Genomic DNA, 26,616 nt, shown 5'->3' with positions numbered 1-26,616 from the left:
TGTTGGGACTGTTTTTCTCTAATTGTAACATATTTTAATTACTGTCATAATTAGAGCGCTTTTTACCTGCCGTACTGTGGCAGCTCATTTTTTGCAAGAGAATATCAAAGTTATTTTAATATTTGGTAATTTCTGTTATTACTTTGGGAGTTTTCATTCTCAAAAGCAACCCTATTATTAATTTTTTTCCATAATGTGATTTTTTTGCACTATACAAATGTTTTTTACAGTAATCCCTATGTGCTCCTTGGATTTTTTTGTGTGTGAATTAAGCAAAATATAAGATGAGATTTTCAAAGACAGGTAATTTCAATAGCAACTCTAAATATTAAGGCAACTTTACTATTGAACCTGGTGCCTCTTGTTGCAAAGAAATGACCTGCTCCTTGGGGCTCCTATTCCAGTGCTTCAGCAGGGAAAAGATCCAACTGTTACTGTTATAAAGTAAAAGGACTAGGATGCTACTAAAAGTTAAATCAACCGTATTTGAATTCTAAAGATTCATTTTGAGCTACTTTAAAGGGTAACAAAATCGTTGGATGTTGTGGCTGAACATCATATGCCCATTACCATAAGTCTCCAATATAGATGTCTTGTAAAGAACATTTCGGTTGTAGTTATTTTTTGCAGCTTTTTTTTTATTTTATTTTTTAATGGTTGGGAAATGTAACTTTCTTGTGAATGATTGTGTGCGCAACACACGGAAGGGCTTTGGCTGTAGCACATTGTCACTGCTCCAGTGGAATCACCTGGCTCTCGAGCAAAATTCTTTTTAAACTTGGATTTGAAGAAATAATCAGCTGCAGTTCAGCTGAGCCATTCTTCGTGCATTAGGGACTGGTCTGGTCATTGACAAGTGAATGCAGAAGCTATGCTGTGGCCGTCTGCCAAAGCAATTATTCAGGATTTAAGCTAAAAAGGCTCCTTCTCCCATATCCTCTCCCTTTGCAGGGTCATGTAGGGATAAAAAAGACTGTAAGGTGGTCTTTTCCCAGGAGGAGCTGAGGAAGCGGCTGACACCCTTGCAGTACCATGTCACTCAGGAGAAGGGGACCGAAAGGTAAGGCAGGGCGAAGGGAGCGAGGTCCTCGAAACACAGGCATCCTTCTTCTCTCCCTTTCCTCTCGCTGGTGCTTCCTCATCCTCCCCAGCAACGTGTTTTTTTTTTCTCCAGGAATTCTGCACTTGTTTACTAACCCCTACAAATTAACACCACCGAAAAGACAAGCATCTGCAGCGTGGAGGCCACGGCCAGGGGTCTTGTGTGACTTTTAATGAACACTGTATGTCTTATAAAGTCTCGGGGCTTATGTTTAGAGTCTGTTTTTAGTTTACTACAAAATGTGTGGAAGTAATAGCGGTTTAGGTACACTTTTTGGAAGACATCACAGTAAGCAGAACCACGAGGGAAATGGCCCCGTGCCAGGACGCTGAAGTTTTGAAGGTGGTCATTGTAAGTATAGACATTTTGGCTGCAGAAAGAAGGTAGCATAATTTAGTTCTTTTCCACCCCACTCCAATTTCTTTTTGAAGCACATGTGGAGAAGGTATTTATTGGCTCATTTGTGGTTGGAATGTCAAAAATTTTCAATAACTGCCCTCACATGGCTTTAGTCGTTGGAAGCCAGCCCTGAATCCTGGAGGAAAAAAAGGACTTGCTTCCAGGACTGTTTTTAGTGAATAAAGTCTCTCTCAGCTGATTCCAACACGAAGGTAACTTGCCAAGGCCTAACCATTTTTGTTGTCTAATTTATACCACTGAGCTTGGCATAAGGCCCCGGCTTTACCTCTGATCCAAACGCCCTAATGATGTAACTGCTTGTTTTCATTCATGACCTGAAAGGGCTCTTTACCACACATGGGGTCCTGTTTAACAGGCAGCGCTCCTCCTGACAGAGCATGTTTATGGGATGTGCCGGATGGGAAGGAGCGGGATAATCCCCTCTCCTCCCCATCCCTCCATCCCCCCACCACCGTGGCCGGGCACGGGGACGGATGGCAGCCTCCGCCGCGAGGCTTTCCTGCCCCGCATCCCTCCCATTTGTGTACGGGACCAGCGACGTGATTTAATGCGCACAAACAATCGGAGATTAGGTCATTCTTAAAAATCCTGTTTATAAAAAAAAATTGGACCTCATAAAAAGGGTGAAAGGATAATAAAAACAAGCTGCCGAGCACATAGGCTTTTTGTTGGACTAGCACAGCTGATTCGTATTAGATGAATGACCTCCTAGCCTCTTAGATTGTTAACTTAGAAAAATATTCCCTTAAAGCTGTAATATTGCTTTTCAACTAAAAATATAAGGCGCACACAGCTTGAAATCATGGACCAATTATTTCATTTTCAGCTACAATACTTCTGTCACCCTGCCAGCCCATCCTGGACTCACCAAACACCGACTCTTCATTATCTGCTCAATGGCAGACACCCAAGAGCTTTACACCTCCAGCTCAGCATCTGAATGCATTGCTAAAACATTTTCTAAAGGCAAACCCAGAGAAGTGCATAGGATGAAGCTAAATTGCTAAATTTCAAACAATCCATGCTTATGAAAACTTATGTTTCAGTTACCAAATAGAGGAAGATTCCAGTTTTTCTCCTCTTGTTGTTGTTGTTGTTGTTCTGTCCTTTAAACCGTGTGACAATTTGCTTCCTCTTGCATGATGCGTAACACCTGAGGCAAACTAATGAGGACATTCCCCTTTTCCCATGCCTGCTTTATTTGCTTCATTTAATAAAAAACAACTGCAAACTATTATTTTTTTCTTTAATATTTTTCTAAATAATTAAAACATTTAATAATTAAAAAAACACAAATCCTTTATTTATTTTTAAAATGTAGTGTTATTGTTTTCCCAGTGCCTTTGAGGGGGAGTACACACATCACAAAGCTCAAGGAATATACAAATGTGTTGTTTGTGGAACTCCTTTATTCAAGTGAGTATACTAATTGTAGTTTTGAGATTACTGTCTCTTAGTTTATATGCTGTATAATCTTGCATATATTCCAGTATTTATGTAGTAGTATAAGATAATTTAAGTAATTCAAACTGATAAGGAATGCAAGAGAAGCAATATAGTCAATAATGCTATAGTAAAATTATTCAATAAATAAAAAATAGTAAATAAATAAGCAAATTTCATAGTGAGATAACATTATTAGAATGAGTTTGACTGAGAAAAAATGATTTTTTTATTTTTTATTTTATTTTTGTATTCATCCATGCCAAGTTATTGTACAGCCTTTTGCTGCAGTCGTAGATACTGAGTGCTGGCCGTCAGCATTACTAGCAAACAGCTTTAGGATTTGGATCCTGGGTGGCAATGCTGCATCCATGCTACAGCATTGGATCCAATAATGGAGAAGTAAGTAGCTGATTTTTCAGAATTCAGGATGTTAAGAAAACAAAACCCAGGTAAATTACGTTACTTAACAGATTTTCACCCATCCCAATTAATGCACATGGAAAGCTGAGTTGGAAACTGAAACAAGGATTAAGAAAGACATAATAAAATTTGTGTCTTCCGTGAAAATCTTTAGATTTTGACTGTGGGAATTGCTGCCCTAGATTTGGTGCTAGTAGCAGTGCTGAATGAATTTGCTCAGCCATTGCAGTGTTCTGCACTGTTTCAGTTGTTATGCATTTTTTCATACTCGTGGTCACTTGTCTTCATTCTGATGAAGAATTTCATTTCTTGGTTGTTTTTCCCTCAGTTCACCTTGTCTCAGTCCCTTCCACTTGAAGAGACTCCTTGACAGCAGCATGAAGCAGGATGGTCAGGATAACACTAACAGTAGAGAAAATTGGGTCAGTAGTAGTTTACAAAGGAAAATAAAATTGATGTAGCTTCGGAATCACCAGATGTGGCAGCGATAGTTGTTCTCCAAAGACTGTCTGTAAAGATGAAAGAAGCACTTCGTCTCTGTTACATTTGATTTCTCTGCTAGGATTACCTGCAGAAACTTCAGTAATAATGTGAATCTTTTGAGTTGGAAAACTGATCGTTATGAACTCAGCCAAGGCAATATTCTCACGTCATGTGTTACTGTGGTGCTTGACTTGTGGGGACAAATGGAGATCTAAGGGCTCCATAACCTGTTTTTCTACTCTGCCATTTAGATGTTCCCCAGCTTACTATAGCTAAATCATTAGGGGGGAAATCCTGGCTCTGTTGAAGTCAAGTCAAATTTGGCAAATGAATACAATGGAGCCAGGATTTCACCTTGTACCTTGAAGACTGGCTTCCTTTCTATCGTCTGCTGCAGAAGGAGTAATTTTTTTTTGTAAGGTGAGATTTGGACAGCAGTAGTTCACATAACTGAATGTGAACTACTTTCCAGTTGCTTTCACAATCCATTTAATATGGGAAAAAACCTGCAATAGGAGACTTACCTGTGATTATCTCAAATGCACAGTATGCTTTGGCATAGCCTTGACTTTTTTGAGTTAAAGGTAATGAGTTGGATTTCCCTGTGTGAAATGAGCTTTATGGAAATGTCCCTGTTTTCAGATTCTCTTTGAGACTCCCCATGGATTTTATGGGAGGAGAGAGGAGGAAAGATGGAAGCTGCTTTTTATTTTTAATAACTCCCAGGCCAGTGGGCACCTGAAAAAGCCTTCCTCATTGTGTCCCAAGGCTGGCCCTAGCCCAGTCTCCCCAATATCTTTGTGTTGCTTTATGACCTTGAGCTCTCGCCACCTCTGGTCCACATCAAATTCAGCCAATTCTGCTGAAGCAGCTGTCAAGGGCTGGGAACAAATGGAGAGGGCTGTAGGGGCCCATCTACTCTGTCTGTGAGGCCAGGTACAGCCTTGGGGTTGGGTGTTGGGGCTCTTTCAGTATATATGCAGTCACTGCAGTGTAAGCAGGAACACTGATAGGTCTGCCCTTCCACCTGCAAGATCTGTGGAAGGCATAATTTGCTCTGCCCCAACAAAACTGGCATTAGCACTGGGGCTGCAACCACAATTCTGTCTTCTGCATCCAAACCTTGGGTGGTGTTGGTCATTGCCCTCAATGATCTGTGGTGCAGAGGTCTGAATGTAAGATACACAGTGCAATAGTTACACACTTCAAAAATACTCCAACATAGGAATTAATAGCAATTAACAACATGCAGAACCACAGATCTCAGTGTCATCATGCAGAAGAATAGAAATGTTTTGCAGCAGTCTCAGGAAGAGGCAGGCCAGAACCTTTGGTTCACCCACCCGAAAATACCAGTGCATAATGACTTCTTCAACTAGGGAAGGTACATTTTGTACCTTGGTGACTGCTTCAGGCCAGGCAGCTAAAGAACAGAGAAGGAAATATAGATAAGAGAATGCAAAATGTATGTTGTTTGCTAAATTTTCCCCACAGAGTATAAATCACTAAAATATTTCCTTAGGAGTAAGGTGGTAGTACAATACAAAGAAAGTCCATCACCCCAATTAAAATACATGCATGTGTTTTTTGAACTTTTTTTTTCTTTCTTTCTTTTTCTTTTTAATTTCCAGATAGTCATCTGAAACTTGCATTTCCATTTGGTTCTCATTGGGTGTCCATTAATTTTTTTCTTCATGTCGTTGTAATCTGTAAATATATATATTTGGACTATGGACCTGTCAGCTTAACCAGGAAAGAGACTGGAGCTTCAGCAGTAATATTAACAAACTTCAACTTTTAACATTTCTGATTTACGTTGTTTCATTACCATGTGACACACGAGGTCAGGGAACACATGAATTTTACACTCCAGATGAAAGACCTGGTTTTTGGTACGTCTTTAAAACAGAACTCTGTCTCTATCACAGGAAAGATAAAAGAAACAATTAGGAATTTAACATCTCTTCATCTACCTACTTGTACTAGTGTTATGAGAAACCTCCCAAGCTTTATGGAGAACATGCTTTAACTTTTTCCACAATCAAAGGTGGCTCATGCATAAAATCCATAATCTTGCCATTGAATCTAATTAATCTATCTCTGAACTTTCACGCCAGACAGTCTCCTACATCCCCATACAGCTGCCTAAAGAAAGCAATAAATGAGAGACACAATAAACTAATCTCAAGTATCTCCCTTTCTGCAAGCCAGCCCTTGTGCTGCACTTCACGTTACACTCTGCTCTAGCTGCAGGCTTGTGCTAAAAGCAGCAGCCCTGCTTCCCCTCCTGCCTCTTGTGGTTTTTTTTTTCATGGCTTCCCCTTCACCAAACCTCTCCTGGTGTGTCCGGAGTGGGTCACCATGCAGGACACTGATCTGACAGAAAACCCATCTACCAAAGGAAGAACCTCGGTGCCTGAGAACTGTGCCTGCTGGTGCTCACTCTCTGTGTGCCAGGTTTATGGTGGCTGGGCAGCCTCTGCAGCAATGTTGTGTGCTTCCACATCAGATCGCAGAGAGCTGATGCACCGATGGCACTGGGATCCTCAGTGTTTTCCAAGGGCCAAGAATATTTGAAGGTTTGCATCTACCTTATTTTTTCAAGGGACCGTCTTGTATTCTCTGCAGAAATGGAATTCCGTCCACAAGCAGAGGTTAGAAAGGACCCGAGTGAAACCTGCAGCTTGTGCTATTGCCGTAAGGGAGCACTATTCCGTATTTAATAAATGACAGTCATGTTCTCTGCCGTATCCAAGGCTGTGTGAGAAAGGTGTGGTATAGATGGGTTGAACTGGGAAGCCAAGAAGAATGACTTCCCTTTAAAAAAGAAATATTATTGTTGTGTTAGTTTCCAGTTTTTAGGGCCAAGGGAAGAATTGCCAAGTCTCAATAAATCACCCACTGCTGCCTTTATTGCTTCCTGGAAGGAATTCTCGGTAATGGTGTTGGCTATTCTGTACATGCGCTGGGAGAAACAGCAACACCCGTAGTCATGTCGTGTTTTCGTTCAGTTCTCAGTGACCTGTATCTGGTCCTCTCAACATCTCTCAGCCATCCAAAAGCAAAGCATGGTTGGGTGATACTGCAATGCCATTACAATGGTGCCACTCTTTTCCCCATAGCATAAGGGAGGATTTCAGTCATCAGGCTAGATCTCTAGCCATCTAGCTGGGAGAACCTACATGAAATAATTGCTACAGCATCTCTAACAATGAAACTACTGGAGCAACTTCATCCACCATGATTGGTTCTTGGTGACCTTGTGGTTTTGTGTGTCAAAACCAGGAACTTCTGTTTAGTAAAATTCATTTGGGTTAAGTAAGATCTTGCTGGTATAGGAAGCAGCCAGCAGGCAGTGTTATCAAACTGTTCTCACCCCAAATCCACATCTTGGGTCTTGTGTAGCTCAGAAGTTCAGAATCTTAAAACTTGAAAAAGCTTCTGCAGCTTTTTGTGACTCTCCCCTAGAAAGGCTGATGGAGCTAAAAAAAATGTAGAGTTGTTATCATTGAGCATTGGTTTCCTCTTGCTTCACCTGTTTAGCATTGAAACCAGCCTTTGTTTTGAGTCTGCTGTGTAACTGCTGGATGACAAATTGTCCTAAGTCCTCCTAATCCTCTAGGCAGAAATTGAGATAGCACATTGCTTGTCTTCCTTGGAGCCATCTGGAATCTGAAGGCTCAATCCGCCTTCAAGGTTGGACCATCAATAGGCACGTATTTTGTTCCTGCAGTGATGTTGCTGTTGAACAAAGCCCATGGCGTCTTACACAGCTAAACACACCTGAGTGCTGCCTCTGCCATGATCAGGGATGTAAATTGAATTAGTTTAGGCAGTCCTCAGGTCATGCCAACCAAGAAATGCTGCAGTGAGTCCCTACTGAAAACTGCTTCCCCTCTCCAAAAGCTCTGACCGCGTCTCATGTTGGCGTCATTTCCAGGCTGCCCCGTGGGGGCTGCGGCAGGAAAAAGCCGTGCTCCCTGGGCACTCCTTTGGTGTGTGGGACATAGGGGAGCCACAGGCATTGTAATAAATAGACGTCCTTTAGACGTCATTATAACAAATAGACGTCCTATAGACATCATTATAACAAATACACCCCTAATCAGCTCACAGGGAGCTTTTCGTATCTTCTAACTCGCAGCTTCTTGGCTGATGCTGAGCGTTCATTTAGCTACTCTCATATAAGCAATGAGCTCTGGAAAGTTTTTTGGGTTGGGATTAGGAGAAGGAAAGCAAGTCTGAAAAACAAACAGGAAAATTATTCTCGCTTTTTTCTATATTTACACATTTTTAACCCTTGTGTTAAAACAAACACTCGACAGAACTCACCCAGGCTATGCACTGACTAATGTGATGTTAAAATGTTCCTTTTGAATCTGGCTTTTCATCAGTACACAGAACAGAAATCCCCACAGCTTCCATCAACCATGAATCAAACTTTTTTTTTTTCTGTAGTCTAGGAAAGCAAGGTTAAAAATAGATCATTAGTCAGGTTTTCTAAGGAAGTAAGGCTCACAGGATCATACTGTCTGTGTGTCAATCCTTTCCTAATAACAAAACCTTATTATTTAATCTACTTGCCAATTTCAGCCAAATTTGACAAGGGAGTAGATATTAAACCTCAAAGATATTAAGTTCTTAAAACGTTCATGAAATCAGGAGAGAGATCGCATTCATGCCCTCTCTGAGGAGAGACCTGAGCAAGAGTTCAACTATATTATTAGATTATACCAGATAATATTATTATAAATAATATATATATTATTGTATTATACCAGAGAATCCACATGAGGGGGGAAGAGAGGGAGGCATTCCAGCTCTGGGAAGTGCCGATGAGGAGTTTCACACTGTCAGGATCTGTCCCCTGGCCACAACGCGGCTCCTTCTGCTGCCCAAGGAGAGCCTTGGTTCTTAACGCTTGGGGGCTTCTCAGGTTCCCTGATGGTGGGGGTCTTGTAAATTCCTAGATAGTTACATCAGGCATTCGTTTTTATATTGGAATACTTCTGCCTTTTTCTTTCTGGAAGCTTGCCTTGCTGTTTGGAGCTTGGGCTCTTGAGTAAGGTCAATGAGCATTCCCAATAAATGGGTTGTGCTTTCAGGGGGAAGGTCTATGTCCATACCTGTGAACAAAAGGGACAAAAGCGTCCTTCCTGGTCCTAAAGGCAGGTGACAAGACTGGCTATTACAAAGAAAAGAATTGTCACAAGGATCAGAGAGGTTTCATCAGGTGCTCTCTGAGTGAGCTGTGATGCTTCCAAAGGCTGTTCTCATTGGGCTTCAACCAAACCTGAATAAACCTGATAAAAACTTCATCTGGAAGGGTGAAAGAAAGTGCCAGTTTTGATGCAGCAGTAAGTCCTCTTTCCCCTCTCTTTGCCAAAAGCCCAGTTCGCTCTCTTTCACACAGAATCACACAGAATTTTCTAGGTTGGAAGAGACCTCAAGGTCATCGAGTCCAACCTCCGACCTAACGCTAACAGCCCTCCACTAAACCATATCCCTAAGCTCTACATCTAAACGTCTTTTGAAGACTTCCAGGGATGGTGACTCCACCACTTCCCTGGGCAGCCTGTTCCAGTGCCTCACAACCCTTTCAGTGAAGAAGTTCTTCCTAACATCTAACCTAAAACTCCCCTGGCTCAGCTTAAGCCCATTCCCCCTCGTCCTGTCACCAGGCACGTGGGAGAACAGGCCAACCCCCACCTCGCTACAGCCTCCCTTGAGGTACCTATAGAGAGCGATAAGGTCACCCCTGAGCCTCCTCTTCTCCAGGCTGAACAAGCCCAGCTCCCTCAGCCGCTGCTCGTAGGACTTGTTCTCCAGGCCCCTCACCAGCTTTGTCGCCCTTCTCTGCACCCGCTCAAGCACCTCCATGTCCTTCTTGTAGCGAGGGGCCCAAAACTGAACACAGTACTCGAGGTGCGGCCTCACCAGAGCTGAGTACAGGGGGACGATCACTTCCCTAGCCCTGCTGGTCACGCTGTTCCTGATACAAGCCAGGATGCCGTTGGCCTTCTTGGCCACCTGAGCACACTGCTGGCTCATATTCAGCCGACTGTCAACCAATACTCCCAGGTCCTTCTCCGCCTGGCAGCTTTCCAACCATTCCTCTCCCACAGCTGTAGCTCTGCTTGGGGTTATTGCACCCCAGGTGGAGGACCCAGCACTTGGCCTTGTTGAACTTCATGCAGTTGACCTCAGCCCATCAGTGCAGCCTATCCAGATCCTCCTGCAGAGCTTTCCTACCCTCAAGCAGATTGACACACGCACCTAACTTGGTGTCATCTGCGAACTTACTGAGGGTGCACTCGATGCCCTCGTCCAGATCATCGATGAAGATATTAAAGAGGACCGGCCCCAGCACCGAGCCCTGGGGGACGCCACTAGTGACTGGCCTCCAACTGGACTTGGCTCCATTCACCACGACTCTTTGGGCCCGGCTATCCAGCCAGTTTCTAACCCAACGAAGCGTGCGCCAGTCCAAGCCAAGAGCAGCCAGTTTCTTGAGGAGAATGCTGTGGGAAACGGTGTCAAAAGCCTTGCTGAAGTCAAGGTAGACCACATCCACAGCCTTTCCCTCATCCACCCAGCGTGTCACTCTGTCATAGAAGGAGATCAGGTTCGTCAGGCACGACCTGCCTTTCATAAAGCCATGCTGACTGGGCCTGATCGCCTGCTTCCCCTGCAAGTGCTGCGTGATGACTCTCAGGAGGATCTGCTCCATGAGCTTTCCTGGCACTGAGGTCAAACTGACAGGCCTGTAGTTTCCCGGGTCTGCCCTCCGGCCCTTCTTGTAGATGGGCGTCACGTTTGCTAGCCGCCAGTCGATTGGGACCTCCCCTGATAGCCAGGACTGTTGATAAATGATGGATAGTGGCTTGGCCAGCTCCTCTGCCAGTTCCCTCAGTACCCTTGGGTGGATCCCATCCGGCCCCATCGACTTGTGCACATCTAAGTGCCGTAGCAGGTCACCAACCAGTTCTTCATGGATAATGAGGGCCACATCCTGCTCCCTATCCCCTTCCACCAGCTCAGGGTACTGAGTATCCAGAGAACATCTGGTATTGCCGCTAAAGACTGAGGCAAAGAAGGCATTGAGCACCTCCGCCTTTTCCTCATCTCTTGTAACTAAGTTTCCCCCCGCATCCAGTAAAGGATGGAGATTCTCCTTAGTCCTCCTTTTTGTGTTGATGTATTTATAGAAACGTTTTTTGTTATCTTTAACGGCAGTAGCCAGATTGAGCTCCAGATGAGCTTTGGCCTTCCTAATTTTGTCCCTGCACAGCCTCGCTACTTCTTTAAAGTCCTCCTTAGTGGCCTGCCCACTTTTCCAAAGCTTATAAACCCTCTTTTTCCTCCTAAGATCAAGCCACAATTCTCTGTTGAGCCAGGCCGGTCTTCTTCCCCGCCAGCTCGTCTTTGGGCACGTGGGGACAGACCGTTCCTGCGCCATTAAGACTTCCCTCTTGAAGAGCGCCCAGCCTTCCTGGACCCCTCTGCCCTTCAGAACCACCTCCCAAGGGACTCCACCAACTAGTGTCCTGAGCAGCTCAAAGTCAGCCCTCCGAAAGTCCAATACAGCGGTTTTACTGGTCCCCTTCCTGGCCTCGCCAAGAATAGTGAACTCCACCATTGCGTGGTCACTCTGCCCGAGACAGCTCCCGACGATCACGTCCTCCACCAATCCTTCTCTGTTTGTGAAGACAAACAGAGAAGGATTGTTTTCTCTCACTACTTGTCATTCTGAACATCAGGTTTATGGTGCGTTTTAAAAAACATGCGGGTTCAAATCCTCTACCTCTTTACAGTACAGAAAAAAAATAACTGTTATATTTTATTATTTGTGTTTGATTTAATTATATCTGGAACTTTAAAAATATTGTGGCACCTTGTCCTTAGCTAAACCTTTCCAGTAGCTCCCTATTTCCTTGCGGATTGTGTTTTGGTAGTTGAGCTACTTAGCATCTGTATTTCCATATGTTGTGTGTATTTGAGTCATATCACAGTTGGGAATGGAAAGCACTTTATAAATGTCCCCTTGCTCTCTTTATTCGTATAGACTCCTTCCGAGCGATATTTCTGAATGATGCCCTGACTTTTAGAGTACTCCTATGGGGCACAAACAGAGAAAAGATGCATAAAGCTGTTCTTTTTTTTTGTTTTCTTCTCCTCTCAGTGTAATAAATGATAAAAGAGAGTTTGCAAAGTCATTGCCTGGCTCTGTAGAGTGCATCTTCTCTGGTAGGTTGTAGGTTATCAGAATGTGTACAGTGATAACAAGCAATGTACAGGGAAGTTTTTTCTTCTAGCTAATGTGAAAGTACAAAAGAGTCAGAATGACTATTTTTGTTTGTAAGCTCCCTTCGGGGCTTACTTTCAGCACTTAATTTCTTTCAATTTATTGTCTTTTTTAGTTGCAAATTTTTAGCACCTATGTGGAACTAGTTTCTAATGCCTTTGTTTAGTGTATATAAAGTTGTGCTATAAAGTTGTAAGTGCTGGAAAGATCTAGGGGAAAAGTGCTGATTCCAATGGACACTTACTATCTTCCTCCCCTTTATCTGTGCCTTTCTAACATCTCTATTTCTGTAATTCTGTGCTCTGAATTTTGCCCTGTTTTCCCAAGGTGACATGATGACCATGACATAGGTTATGACCGTGAGTGGCTCCTAGTGCTGCCTCCCATGTTGCGTTTTCTTTCATGGCCATTTGGCTGTTGCCAGACAAAGTTTGATTCATTTATCTCCCCATATTGGTTTCCTGATTTGCCGTCCAGTAATTTATGACTGCATGGATCTTAGGTGCTCATTACACTGCCCAGTGACCCTTGCGACCCCATCTCCCCACCTATTCTCAGCCTTTTTGGCCCCTGGGCCAGTTGTTAATGCTGCAAGATGGAGGGCCCGGTATGCTCATGCCAAGGTGGATAAAAGGTCACCAGCCTCATCTCACACAGCTTTTAGCATATGGCATCGTGGAGCAACATGGTGGCTGTGCAGTACCATATCATAAGAGATATCTCAGCAAAAGTCCACAGCAAAAGTCACATGCTAGTAAAGGCTAATCAACCTTTTGATTTCATGTCTGTTGCCAAATTAAAAAAAAAATAAATGAATAAACAGAAATAAATAAATAATCCACCCTGAATTGGTTTACCATGGGAGTAAATTTTGGGTCAGTTAAAAAACAAAGAGGGATAGCTTATAAGGGCCTGTTTAATAGCTTACTGTATAAAACTGGAAATGGTTTGACAATGTGGTGGTTGACACGGAAACAGAGCTGGGATGGAAACTCTCCCTGCCTGAAGAAGATTGGAACGTCAGTACTTCTTTTATTCTGCATCAACATCCTTTGAAGGTTTTTGTGCAATGCCAGAGGCCTGTCAGAGGGGTGAGCAGGAGGTGTGAAGAGTTTCTAACAAATCAATGAACAAGGTATTCAGGTGCAGGGTTCTACTTGTCTAGTTTTTCACCCTTGCAAGCTGAGAACTGGAGTTCTTGTTTGACCACTTAATACCAAATACCTGGAATTTAGACAGTGAGAAGGTGATTGTGCAGATACGCAGATGTTGAGGGTAAAACCCATATGTTGTCTCTGACTTCCCTGCAGCCTGGGTCAGAGCTGACTTCTCGCTATCCATCAATTGCTTGTAGCTGCCCGTGTCCTAGAGCCATTTAATTTACTAGTAAAGACAAAGAAGATACCTGTCCCAGCCAACTGCCTCCAGCTTTATTTGTTATTTTCATCATGACGCCAACTGTACTGAAAGACATGTAGGTAGCTGAGATGTTGCTTGTGTGGTGAGGAGCCAGAATATACGGTCCAGATAGATATACTGCAGCTTGAGGGGAGTATTGTGAAGAAAATACTGAGTAAGTGGCTTTATGTGGAACAGTATCTTTGACTTCAGCTTGGTGGAATTCCCCCAGTTATGGACATGCACCTTTTGCAGGGTAGGACTTTATCCTGTGCATAAATACAAGCAGAAATGCAGTGCCAAATGAGAGCATGGTCTGGTGGCCTGGGCAGTTATTGGTGGTGGTATTTTCGAAAGCATGTCAGCAACATGTTTGCTTTCTTCACTGTTTTGGTGGTACACTATCAATTAGAAAGATAAGCTAGGATTTTTCCCTTCCGTCTTTTCACCACCTGAGCTATATTTAAAACATGAAAGACTGAACACTGGGGGAAGGTGAAGAATGAGCAAGAAGGGAGAAGTGAATTGCTTCCTTTCTGATGGCTATAACTGTTTACACTAATAGTGCAAACTTGTGCATTTTTTGACCAGGATTGATTTTGATGGTGCTTTTTTTGCTGTAGTGTAGATCCTTGGTTATGATGCCAGTTATGCAACATATGTAGAGTATGTGTAAAATGCATCTCCAAGCACCTGCATGGGCAAGCTTATCAACTCTTTTTTTTTTAAAAAAAAAAAAAAAAAAAGGACTGTAACTTCTGAAAATACATCCTCTCCCTGATGTAACGTACAAAGATCCAACATTGTACTTCCCCCCTAGAACGTCTGGGGAAATGCACTTTCCTGCCGACATATCGTCCTTTAACAGGACTCCTGCTGCTAGGACCTTGTGTCCTGCTGTGACAGCCATGACCATGTGTGCCACTGATTGTTAGTGGGCAATATAAACCTGATTGGAACATGCCCGCTAATTGGTTTGAGAGCTAGATATAGACAATGCTGTTTTATAGCAGATTGTGTAGATAGGCCTAGTCATAGGGTTAATTCTGCTTGACAGCACATCAGCAGCATCTTGAGAGTAATTACCCAACTTAAGTTTTCCCACAGTTGAATTGAGATCTTCAAAGGCTTCTACATTTACAAGTATTATTAACCTATATCTGAAACATGATGTTCCCACAAGGGCTAATTTTTTCTTTCTTTTATTAAATATACAGGTTATAGGGTTCATTTGCTAAGTGCTAAGCCCTTAGAAGAAAACACTACTTGTTAGAGAGAGAAAAATCTGTAGTGCACGACCAAAGCTAATGGTGCATAATGCACACATCATTGTCTTTTTGCAAAGACTTTAAAACAAGTTAAAATTTAGGTCTGGCTCCCTTCCTCTCTCCCTCTCTTCCACCCCCCGCTTTCCACTTTTAAGAAAATCAAACCACTTATTCCTATGTGCAGAGTGAGTAAATTGAAGACATACACAAACAAAACCCTCCTAGGATGTTGTTCAATTAAGTGCAGATCATTGGATACAATACATATGACATTAATGAAACGGTATCTGCTTCAAAAATAGATTGGAAACATTCGTGAATAAATTAAATCCTGTTAATGACTTTTTAAAAATGAAAATGAATTAAAACAATATTTATTTCATAGGAACAACTGTGTGTTGTGATTCACAGAATATAATTTAATCCTGTTTTAAATTTATATTCTATTTTCTGTGTTCATTTTGTGATTTGTCTTTTAAAATATCTTCTTTGTAACTGTTCATTATAAAAACCCAAAATATTAAAAATCACAGCTATCATTTGTGTTCAAATGCCATCGAATGCATAAAATATTAACACACGCAGATGGGCAGCCTTGTTAAATGCAATATTTTCTGGGGGGGGAGGCAAATGGCTTTTATGGCATGAAGCGGATCTTGTAACTTATGATCTTTTTATTTTCTTTTGCAGGTCAGAGACGAAGTTTGACTCCAATTCAGGTATGTTTAGATTTACGGTGTTTTGCTGAATGTACACTACTCAGGTTAATCTCAAAAGAGTAGTTTATCAGTTCAAGTTCAGTTTAGTTTTAAACAAACTGGGGTAGGTCAGCCTTAAAAAGGATCTTCATTTCTCACCCTCTAAAAACAGCATCATTACAGTGAAACATTTGCTTTCATTCCTTTCATTAGTTCCTGTCTTTTTACTTTTTCCCAGAAGATGATCAGGAAGATGTATCTTGCAACAGGCTTTAATTGATCCAGAGAAATTAGAGTGCAAATAAATGATAATACAGGTTAAAGCAAATGGAGGGTTGAAGTGAAGTTTGAGAATGATCACAGCTTTAAAGGAGAATGTTTTTCTTCCTGGTGGACAAAGACATTTCATGGGAATTTGAAGTCAGTGCAGCCTATCTGTCAGGAAACAGATGATTTGTCATCAAATTTTCGTGACAGATGCATGTACACAATGCATGCCAGACCAGTCTGTAGAGCTCTCTCTAGGAGGTTTACCAAAAGGCAGTCTCTCTCCAGTTGGCTTTTTAAAGAATTTTAATGTGTTGTAGGGATTGGGAGGGAAGTGAAGGTCATTCTAACAGGTTAATGTGTATCTAACAAGACGAAAAACACAGGACAGCAAACAGGGGCACAGTTGGGAAAAAAGCAGAGCTCCTAATACCAGACTGTTATTTATTTGGTTAACTATTCTTGGCTGTTCCTAAACGTTAAACAATAGTAGGTTAAGAATAGGCTGAAGTCCTGAAACGAGCTGAAATGTCCATTGCCTGGCAAGGTCACTCAAAATAATTTTTTTGTTAAGGTGGAAAAGAGAAAGCCTGATATTATCATGGCCATCTTATGTTTAGGCCTATGTTGTCTTCTAATCAATTTGCTTAATGCAGTGATTGTAATTGTTTATAATGATATGCATTTTACAATACACATTAATCAGATTATTTATAAAATAGCTTGGTTTCTTTTATCCCAGCTACAGCTTGATTTGGGTTTGCAATGCGAGGTATTACTTTGCTTTTTCTTTCCACACTAGATTTTATCTTTGGAACTGTATGGGAGTGAAACCTACAGCAGGAAGCATTTATATAGCTAATTCCAGCATCTTTTGTGCTTGAGTCATCTTGCTTCTATTATGATTTTAGTCTATGATTTTGAGGTTACTTGTTTTAAATGTTGCTTGAATGTACTGTATGCTAAGATTGTTTCTTAGATCCTGACCAAACAGGTTCACATGGGGGGATAGCTTCACACATTTTGTGCCACCCCCCAAAAAATAATGTTGTGGAATATGGTGTTAAATATCTCACTTTTCTGTGGAGGGGGAAATGCTGCCTGCAGGACTTTTGGTTAAGCTACACACACTTTTCTGACTTTTTATTTTGAAGCAGCATTCCTGCTCTGTGCCCTGCTCCTTGGCCACGAAGGCAGGGGTGAGGGATCTCCTTGGTAGCAGAGCACAACTTTGGCACCATCACAGCTATGGCAAACGCCTGCTCAGTAGATGCCATCAGGCCTTCATGATCGGCTCTGTATGTTGAACATGAGCTCTTAAATGTCTGTTCTTCATCTGTGTGGGCTCCACAGGCTTTCTGTCCTTCAGTGTGGACCCCTATTCTGGGTGCAGACTTCTGCCATATCTCACACAAGCCTGGTTATCCAAAGACAGGAGCGCTGGCAGGCTCTTCTGCAGGCACTCCTTAGGCATTATTCCTACAGAATAGGACCAGATGTTAGAAAAGGATTTGTAAGTAAAGACCTTTTATCATAGACCACACAAAAAATATATAAATGTAAATGAGCAGTAAAAGCCCCCAAATCTTCTCTGTCTCCACGTTTTTTGCTGCTCCTAAATATTCTCTGGACTTGTACCAGAATTCTCTGCAGCAGGTGGTCAGCCAGCTTTGTTTACTGAGTATCAACATCAACAGGTACCGTGGATGTCATAGGGAATTTTATGCCTTGTGCCATGCTGCTTTCCACTTCAGAGTGCTTTGTATGCCATCGGGGATACAATTTGGGAATGTCCAGGGTTTAGGAACTTTTTAGATTTATTCCCCCTTTTTCTGCAGAGCCTCACTTTCATCTTCTGCTTGACACCATTCCCCTAAATCCCTGAGGAAACCTTCGGTTTGAAATGTTTCAGGCTCTCCTGTCATGGGACCCTGGCCATCTGCCCAAGGTTTGAAGACTTCTCACCTGGTGATCCAAGGTGAATCACCAGTGTGGGTGGCTGCTCAGCCCAGGCTGGGCTCCGGCTCAGTTTATTCTTTGCCCCAAATGTTGTCTTTGGAACAGGGAATTACAGACATTTAATGGCTTGGTCTTATCAGTGCTGCCTCTTTCAGTGTCACATCCCAGGACAGTTGTTAAATGATAATAGAAAAAGAAGATTAAGCACACAATTAAGATGGCATTTTAAGAAAAAGGAAATTACAGAAAGTTCATAACCTTAAAGTGCATTTCATGTCCAGAAACACCAAGGCTGCAAAAATCTTTATCTTTGTGAAAAGTAGAGCAGCCTTCCCTTTACAGGGATGGTGCTCAGATCTTTCACCAAGAAACTCTTCTTAGTGATCAGATAGCGTAAGCACTTAGAGTTTATCTTTTGTTCCCAGTATGTGAGAGCAGAGGAGAAATAGAGGCACTGAGATCAAGTCAGCATGTTTCACCCAAATAAAACATCGTTGTTTTTATTTCTCCACCAAACAACTTGCTGTCCCACTCCCCAAACCAAACAATACACCCAGACCTCCTGGTGGCTCAGAGTGACCAGGAGGGACGGGAGGGATGCATTGGTGATGGCAGAGAGGCATCTTGGTAAAAAAAAATCTTTTTCTAGTATGAGGGAATAAGATGCTCAATGTAGCACCATGTTCTACATACCACGTGCCTTTGAAATGTGTAAATGTGGCATTGCTTTTAAAAGGGCTGCTCCCATTTGAAATCAATGACTCTGTATTTATGTGACCTTGAGTTCCTCGGAGACACCTTAAGGTACTTTCATGTCCCTCGTTTCGTTTTGAATTCCCTAGACTGTGATTCCTGAGTAAACCAATGATCCTGCAAACTGGAACAAACATGCTTTGTTTGAGTTTATCTCATGTTACTCAAAACAGCTCAAGTGTTGAACCTGAGAATGAGATAATTTTATTCTAGAATGAATATTTTCCTACAGGGAGCTGTTCTACAACCTGCTGCGTGCCCTAAATTAACCCTAATGTTAATTCGAGTTAACTTGTGAGCCTTGATGTGTCCATGTTAAGCATTTATCAATGCTTATTGTATTTCTTTTGCCCAGAAATATGTGTGAAGTACTGAGGAATTAAAAGAAGTCTTTCTGAAGCAAGTACGAAGTCTGGAATACAGCTTTACAAGTGCCCAGTAGGCTCACCATAAATGAAACCCTGGAAATAGTGTTCAACACTGAAATATTAGGCAAACATTGTCAAAAGAAGATTAATTTGAACTTGAGAATTAACTTAAAAGAAGGCTGTAAAATTCCTATAGTGATGATCGGGATTTATCATATAAATAGCTATAACATCTGTAGGGGACGCACATTCCTCATCCCATGACTAACAGTTCCATCTGAGGAACTTTTTTACTCTGCTGACTCTTTATAAGTCTAGCTGGCAGAATTTCTGTCTCAGAGACCAGGGGGTTAGCTTCACGCTGTTAGAAGATCCCATGAAATGAAACAATTTTGCTTTCCTGTCACAATATGATGAATTTTGCTGGAACTGGAAATAGATTTTTCTAAAAAAACTTGAAAGCGAAAAAGATTCAAAAAAAATAGTTTTTCTCAAAATTTGTTAAGGAACAAAGTAAACCACAAAAAAAGGCAGCTGAATCAAATTTGTTCTAATTATTAGAATTTTGGGAGTGTCTAAAATACGTGGTGTGCTATGTGCTTGGTTAGCAAATTTTAAAGGCTCGTATTTGCTTTTGGTGCAGAGCAATACCAGGCGTATAAGAGTGAATTTAAGAATGTAAGAATTATATTGGAATGTTAAGCTAAGGAAAGATTTTTTTTTCTTTAAAGAAAAAATTATACTTGTTTATGCTGTTCAATAGCAGGGAGAACTCATAGATCTCAGAAGTTGCCACTGAACTGTGTAATCCCACTTTAGAAAAATAAGCATGGAAAATTCAAACAACCATCTCAGCATGTCCTCTGCTCACCAGTGAATGGTAGTGGTGAGTTTCCTCCTGCCTGCAGGGAGGGCTGGAGCTTTCTTGGGAAGTCTCCTGTGATATTTGGTGTATCCTGTCTGTCGCTGCGGAGGTGAGCCATGTGATAGTCAAGTGATAGTTTTGGCAGTGAAATTGTGAACGGGAAGAAATCCGAGGTTTGTTTTGTGTTAAAGGGGAGCCACAAATCCCCGGACAATACACTCGGACTCCAGCGGAGTCTCTTTTGTGTACGTGTCACTCAGAGGGTTGAGCAGAGGAAGTCAAAGTGCGCAGTGGCAGAAGAGAGAGGCACGTCCAAGGGCACACGATGCCTTTGGCTCTATCTGCATCACCCCTGTGCCAGCCTTCCCCTCCTCCCAAAAAAAGAGATGCAGCTCCAAATCCAGCTTTTCTCTTTCTTCACTCAATTGAACCACACACATCTGCAAAATTTAGCGAAATGCACAGATCATCTGTGTGATTTTGTACCACCGTTTGTGTAAATACTTCGGAAAAACTTTCCAATTAGCATCAGGAATTAAGGTATAATAGCTGCCTGTGCAGCGAGAGGCTGTCCGGAGGGACAGCTACACACCAGCTTTTGTTGGATCCCTGCCACCCCAGCAGTCAGGCACAAAGCAGGTCAATGAGACCCCGACAGTTTCTGGAATTTCCTTCGCCTGCCGTGTCTGGAATCACAGTGTCTACTGGTGACTCTGCAGTTTGCTCTCCTCTCTGCATGTTGCTTTTTCCACCAGAATGACTGTATCCCCCTGTCTTCAGCGCTGCATAGCGCTGCCACCCCTGTGTCCCCATAAAAGTTGCCATCCTCACCTCTCTCACCTCTTGTATTTACTGCTTTATTTCCCTTAATAAGGCCTCTGTAATGTACTAACTCACTGGGCTACATGATTCAGCACAGGTGTTAGAGAACAGTTGAAGAAAATTATAAGGTTGGGGTGGTCAGATGTTTTCCTCTCATAAATTCCTCTCAGCTACGCTTCCAGATGTTCAGCAGTAGACTTTCCAAACTCTCACTATCAGCTCTGATTTCCCCTAGCCTGTCATCAGTCCCATTGTACAAAAGCCATCGGTACAATTAGCAAGAGCACAAGGAGCATTTCTGCTGAGTAAGAAAGAAATGAAAAACAAAAGATACCTTGAAAGTGAGCATCTCTTATTGAGCCTTGCTGCTAGGGAAGCCTAAAAGACTCTTAACTGGCCTGAAACCTTAAGTCTCTGTAGCAGCAGGGAACTTAGTAATATCGTCTGTCTATCAATGGATTGGTAGGTCTGATTACAGGTTACCAAATCAGTTCCTAGGGTTTATTGATGTCAGCTTCTTCATCCAGGAACTGCGTCCAAGCTGTGTTAGAGCTGTTCTTAATTTCATCTTTGCAAGGCCGAGTACTTCCAGGAACTGAGGCAGAAGAGACATTTGGTGTTCATAACAAAATCGTATCAACAATCTCGTTGGTCACCTTACAACCAGGGAATTAGATTTAAAAGCATAAATTTCAGAGTCTGTAACAGGGAAAGTGGCAAAATCAGCAGAGATACTGTAGGGTATCTCTGAAGGGTGCTCCACAGCTTTCTGGATGAGGCAAATGACCTCTCCGGAGTCCCTTTCTCAATGAATTATTTCTTTCTTCCTTGCCACCACAACTGTGTGGGTTCCTGAAAGGGTGCATGAGCTGGCACAGTGAGACAGTGGGAGAGAGCAACTACATAAAGAGAACAGCAGCTCAGATTATCTTACTTGTCATTACTTGTTAGTGCTATTTTGCTCTTGGCATTAACAACTCTACAAGCAGATCGTTAGGGATGCAATGGCTAGAGAGCACGGTCTGTTATATTTGTTCAGCACTGGGACACGTCCTTAGATCCAGATGCAAGCTAAACCATCTGTTGAATGTTTTCAGGGCCACGCTACAACGTGATCTGGAATATACATGGCTGGGACATGTAACTGATACATCCCAGTGAGTTATGTGCTAGTAACAGCGCTGACCTGTGGTAACTGATCACCACCCTCATATTTCTCTTCTAAAGAATGGCAAAAGACGGACAAATTATTTCAACATATAGAACAATGTTTTAATTCATGAAGGGCTGATGAAAAATGTTGTAAGCATGCAGAAAAAAATACATATCTATGATTTTTGAAGAAGGTTGCCAGAGGACTCCAAAACGGGACATTTCCAAATTCTATTCATGGTTTTCCAGTTGCAGATATTTTTTCTCCCAGTTTCTGTTCATCTTACTTGTATCCAAGCTTGACTATTCCTTGCTATGACAAGCATGATTCTTCTCAACTGTCAAATTATTTTTAATAGAAAGCCTGTCCATTTCCATAAGCTGCATCTGTGAATCTAGTAACTGAAGGCCAACAGCCTCAATCGGTCTTACAACAGACTTCAATCTTCCTGTGTGATGTATATTTTGCATTTTTCTGAATGATATATTCCTCCCTCCAATAAATCCTGTTTGTGTTCTCATTAATAAGGCAGCTACTTACGAATGTTCTGCCCTTGTAAGCCTTGTTCACTGTGCCACTCTTGCACGAAGCACTTTTTTGGCATGTAGCAAGAAATGTGTGTTAAAGGGCTTCACTCACTGAGCCAGGAATATAATATCAACAAAGACAAATACAGTTCTATATTTTTGTCTTACATATACTTTAATAATCGTTGCTGCTTCTTTCTTGTCTTGCTCTGGGAATCTTTCTGTAAAGCTTGCAATGTGTTTAAACTGGTTCTGTAATGAAAACATTTACATTTAGGTTTTCCATTTTAATATCATTCATGTAAGCAAATTCATCAGATTTATTTTGGAGGATTTTTTTTACACTTTTTTCTAAGTACTAAAGATCATCTTTTCTACTTTTTATTTCATTGTAAATATAAAAAAAAGTCTGTCCTTAAGAAACAATTTGGAAAAAGTCTTATAAGACATGAGTGATGTATAAATCATGGTTTTATTACATGGAATTGGAAACTTCAGTGCTCTGTTAAATTATTATATAAGCTATAAAGTAGATTGGATGAGGATTTTTTATTTGTCATAAATGTAGTCGCTTCACATAGATTTGGTCTATAAGGGAATTCATTTTGGTAGTCAGCAAAATTTCTCTTTCAAGTTAGCAACATTCAGCGGCATAACATCTTTACTGTCCTGGAGAGCTGGATTTCTTAAACACAGAAATGTTGTGATGTTTGCTTAGACCTGTTAATCATTGTGCAGTTTCTTACTAAACAAGGCTACCTAATGACTTTTCAAGAGCTACCCTCATTGCAGTCTTGTTCAGTGGGCAAAGGAGATTTCTGGTGATACTCTTGAATTATCCTATGCTTTCAAACTTCATAAAGAGTATAAAGACGTTTTCAGTTCTCTTTAAAAGAAAATTCATTCAGTCAAATTAACCCTGTTACAGACTAACTGTGATAATTAACTTTGCCATAGTCCCATTTAATTAGCCAAAAATGGAATATGTGCAAAAGAAGCCACAAGAATGGACAAGCAGGGTGGTTTCTGGTCACAGCTGTGGCTCATTGAGATCATTATATAGCTCAAATGCAATTTACTCACACCATGTACAGTTCAAGTCAGTTGTATTGTTTCATTGCATTATTAGTACTCTATTCATTTAACCATGAAGTGCGGAAGGAAATTGCTTGTCTGCTTTGTAATTTGAAAGATGAACTATAATTCATTTGTAAGTGGAGTATTGCGGCACTGTGCATCATATATGTATATACTTATGCAGAGATTTTGAAGAATGGCAACGTGGGATACTATTTAGCTCACTGCATGGTCTCAGGAAACGAGAATTCTGTAGGATACAAGATTTCTTCATGTCTCCACTACCTTCTGATGCAGAAGCTACTGGTATCTGGGTATATATAGGTGGCTGAGATGTGCAGGTTTGAATGTAATTTGGATGGCTTCTCCCTGTTTTTAATGTTGTATGGGCATCCACCTTGGACAAAGTCCCTTTTCCCTATTACTTTTTCCTCCTGTCCATTGTCTGTCAAAACAAAACATAGTTTGTTTTCATTACAAGACTTTCAAGGGAGAGAGATGTCTATTGCTATCAAGCATGTTCAAGACCTAGTGCACTTTATTCATTCAGATCAACCTCCTAGGTCCACCATAAATCATGGGTGGCCTTTACGAAATATCTCCTTTTAGCACGAGCAAATGAAGTTAGGTTAGAAAGAGTCTTTAGAAGATAATATAAAAAGCAGCATGGTAAATGTATTCAACTGCATTACAGTTTTTCACTCTGCCTACACAGTCACCAGTACGACAAAATTTGTGTCCAGGGGACCTGTTATGTGCAGAAGAAATACAATTTTTACAAATGGTCTTCCCAGACCCAGAATCCTTCCCCTTACTGAACTGCATGCTCTCTGCAGAAGAACGCATGACTGTGGCTTTAGATAAAGGCCCAAATTTCTTTATTAAAGTCCAAATGTAGTAATAGCGGAATGACAATAAATATGGTGAGGGCTAAGGCATGTAGAAGAAACAATGCAGACAGAATACAAAGTTTTCAACAGTTCTTGAAAACAAATATTTCTGTCATTGATATGGGTCTAAGAAGGCAGGTTTTTACATGATTATCTTAGGATCATTCATTCATTTCTGAAAACAAAACAAAACAACAAACCAATAACCAAACAAATTCGGCATTTGTGAACATGAATGATACTTAACACAATGGGGCCTGGAGGAAGTTAAATGTCTTTGTCAGTGGCCAGTTCATGAAATCAGTTTGAATCTTGAAAGATGCTGAGCAGCTCTCCCACAGGCCACAAGAGTTGAAGATGTTCCACACTGCTTATGGATCAGTCTGCCTGTTTTCTATTACTGTGGAAATAATACAAATTTTGAAGAGAAAAGGAGGGGAAATCATAGAAGTGGTGCTTCATGAATATCCAAGAGATCCTAATAACGTGTTTGTTAATATTGTATTTGGTACAATCTGATGCATTCTCAAGACATTGTTTCTTCCTCCTTAAGAAGTGACTTTTTAAGCTGTATCTCCCTCCCAGTACGTTTGAATTTACACTGAATTAGTAAATTCGTCAGTCCCCACTCCACCCTTCAGAAAAGGCAGAAAAAAAAGATATCTTAAGTACTTCCATTCCTGTTTCATTCATTCCCGCTCACCTGAGAATTCCTCCTGCTCTCTTTCCTGGTGACTAACAGAAAATTTCATCTCTCGTTTGGCTGGAGGCCAAGCAGCTGAGAAGGTTGGGTTGGGGCCCTTCCTTGATTTAAGGAGTGACTGAGGCTGAGCTGGGAATCAAATGCTGACTCAGTAGTTCCTCACCCCTCCTTTGGGTGGACTGCTGCATCCGTCATCCTGTGAAAAGGCATCCCTTGTTCCTCATAGTGCTTCCTGTCACGTCTCTTTGAAAATGCACAAGGCCAAAGGAGGAAAGAGCAGAGTGCAACGCGGCAAGATGGCCTCTGTGAGATACTAAATTCCACCCTGCTTGGTTTCTGGTGGAGAAAGGAAGTCCTGCTCATCTGATGCCTTGCTGAAATCAAAGGAAAAAGATGAAAAATATGGCTTTTCAGCTGAGGAGTGTTCCTACTTTTTCATCTACAGAGCCTATCAGCTGCTGCTTGTTGGGTTTCCAGTTCCAAGTGAAACCAAACCAAACCTAGCCCAACTCCCTCAGCTGCCCTGGCTCTCCCTGCCCTCTTTGGGAGGAACCCACAGCTTCGATAAGGAGAGCAGAAAGCAATGGGGTCATTCGAGCTGTGATCATCTAGGGGTGCTTGGCCTGTGTTCAGCCCAGAGGAAAGCTGGGGCTGTGTAAAACCACTGGGATGAGCACTGCACTACCAGCCTCATCAGCCTTGAGGACAGAGGAGAGGGCAAGATCAAGGTATGCCCTGCGTGCCCCTCCTCAAGCCCTGTATGCTGCATATTGGATGTCTCCTTTGATTTCACTAGCTTACCTTATGGGATGGGCCAGCCCACAACCCAGCACCAGGCAGAGAGGACCACTGAAGTGCTTTTGATGAATTTAACAGGGCAGGATGACTATGGTCAACGTGTGCACTATTTTTCTTTTTTTTTTTTTTTTTTTTTTTTTTCTCACTACCACGAATTGCCTTTTCCTTTCTGGATTTTAGGCAGTGTCTCATTGAGCACCTTATCTTTTGTGCCTGAGGACATGTGGTCCAAAATTGCACATCTTCTGTTTTGATTAGCATGGTTTATGGGGTCGTGAATTTGAATAAGAGGCAAAAGTTGGTTTTGTTTCTTCTCCCTGGGTTTGTCAGAGAGGAAAAAAAAACCAAAAACTTAAAATCTTTTCTATACGAGATGATGAGAATGATATACAGTATTAGTTGAAAGAGGAAGAAAATGTTATTTGAAAAAAATAAAATTGTTTCGTGTCATTAGATTGTACAGACTAGCCAAATAATAATGATTAATGGCAAAAGATTCAATGAGGATCAAAATGTTTTGTTTTTCTTTCAGTGATAGAGTGTTGTAAATTTATGACCAGTAAGAAACCATACAAAAGATCTGTCAGCTTTTACTATTTCACATTTTGGTCTCTTATCAAAACTGATTTCAAGTTTTATAGTACTAAAAGTAAGAAGACAAATGCAAGCTGCTTTTAATCAAACTGGAATGTTCAGCGATCACCATTAAAATCTTTACAGTGTTGATCTGAGTATGAAGCAAAGAACATTAATTTGTCTTTTGTTGACTTAATTTAATGGCAACCACAGCATTTAAGATGTAATGGTAGACAAGTTTGTGTCATACCACTGCAACTGCCACTGTACATGTGAACACCCATCTGCTTAGGATTAAGTGCTAAGTCAAAACACCGA

At 41.5% G+C, this 26,616-nt stretch overlaps 1 protein-coding gene across 2 annotated transcripts in view; it reads left to right on the top strand.

Annotated features, from left to right (window-relative positions):
- The window catches only part of MSRB3 (methionine sulfoxide reductase B3), an 85,698-nt gene that overhangs the window by 30,768 nt on the left and 28,314 nt on the right, over positions 1-26,616 (top strand). For both annotated transcript variants that reach the window (XM_084302047.1, XM_084302046.1), the window contains exons 3-5: positions 952-1,060; positions 2,861-2,938; positions 15,533-15,561. In XM_084302047.1, the coding sequence (XP_084158173.1) occupies positions 952-1,060; positions 2,861-2,938; positions 15,533-15,561 (216 nt within the window). The remainder of the gene's footprint in view (positions 1-951; positions 1,061-2,860; positions 2,939-15,532; positions 15,562-26,616) is intronic.

Source organism: Netta rufina, assembly GCF_964035555.1.
Source record: "Netta rufina genome assembly, chromosome: 1".
Lineage (NCBI taxonomy): Eukaryota > Metazoa > Chordata > Aves > Anseriformes > Anatidae > Netta > Netta rufina.
This window is presented reverse-complemented; position numbering and strand designations above follow the sequence as displayed.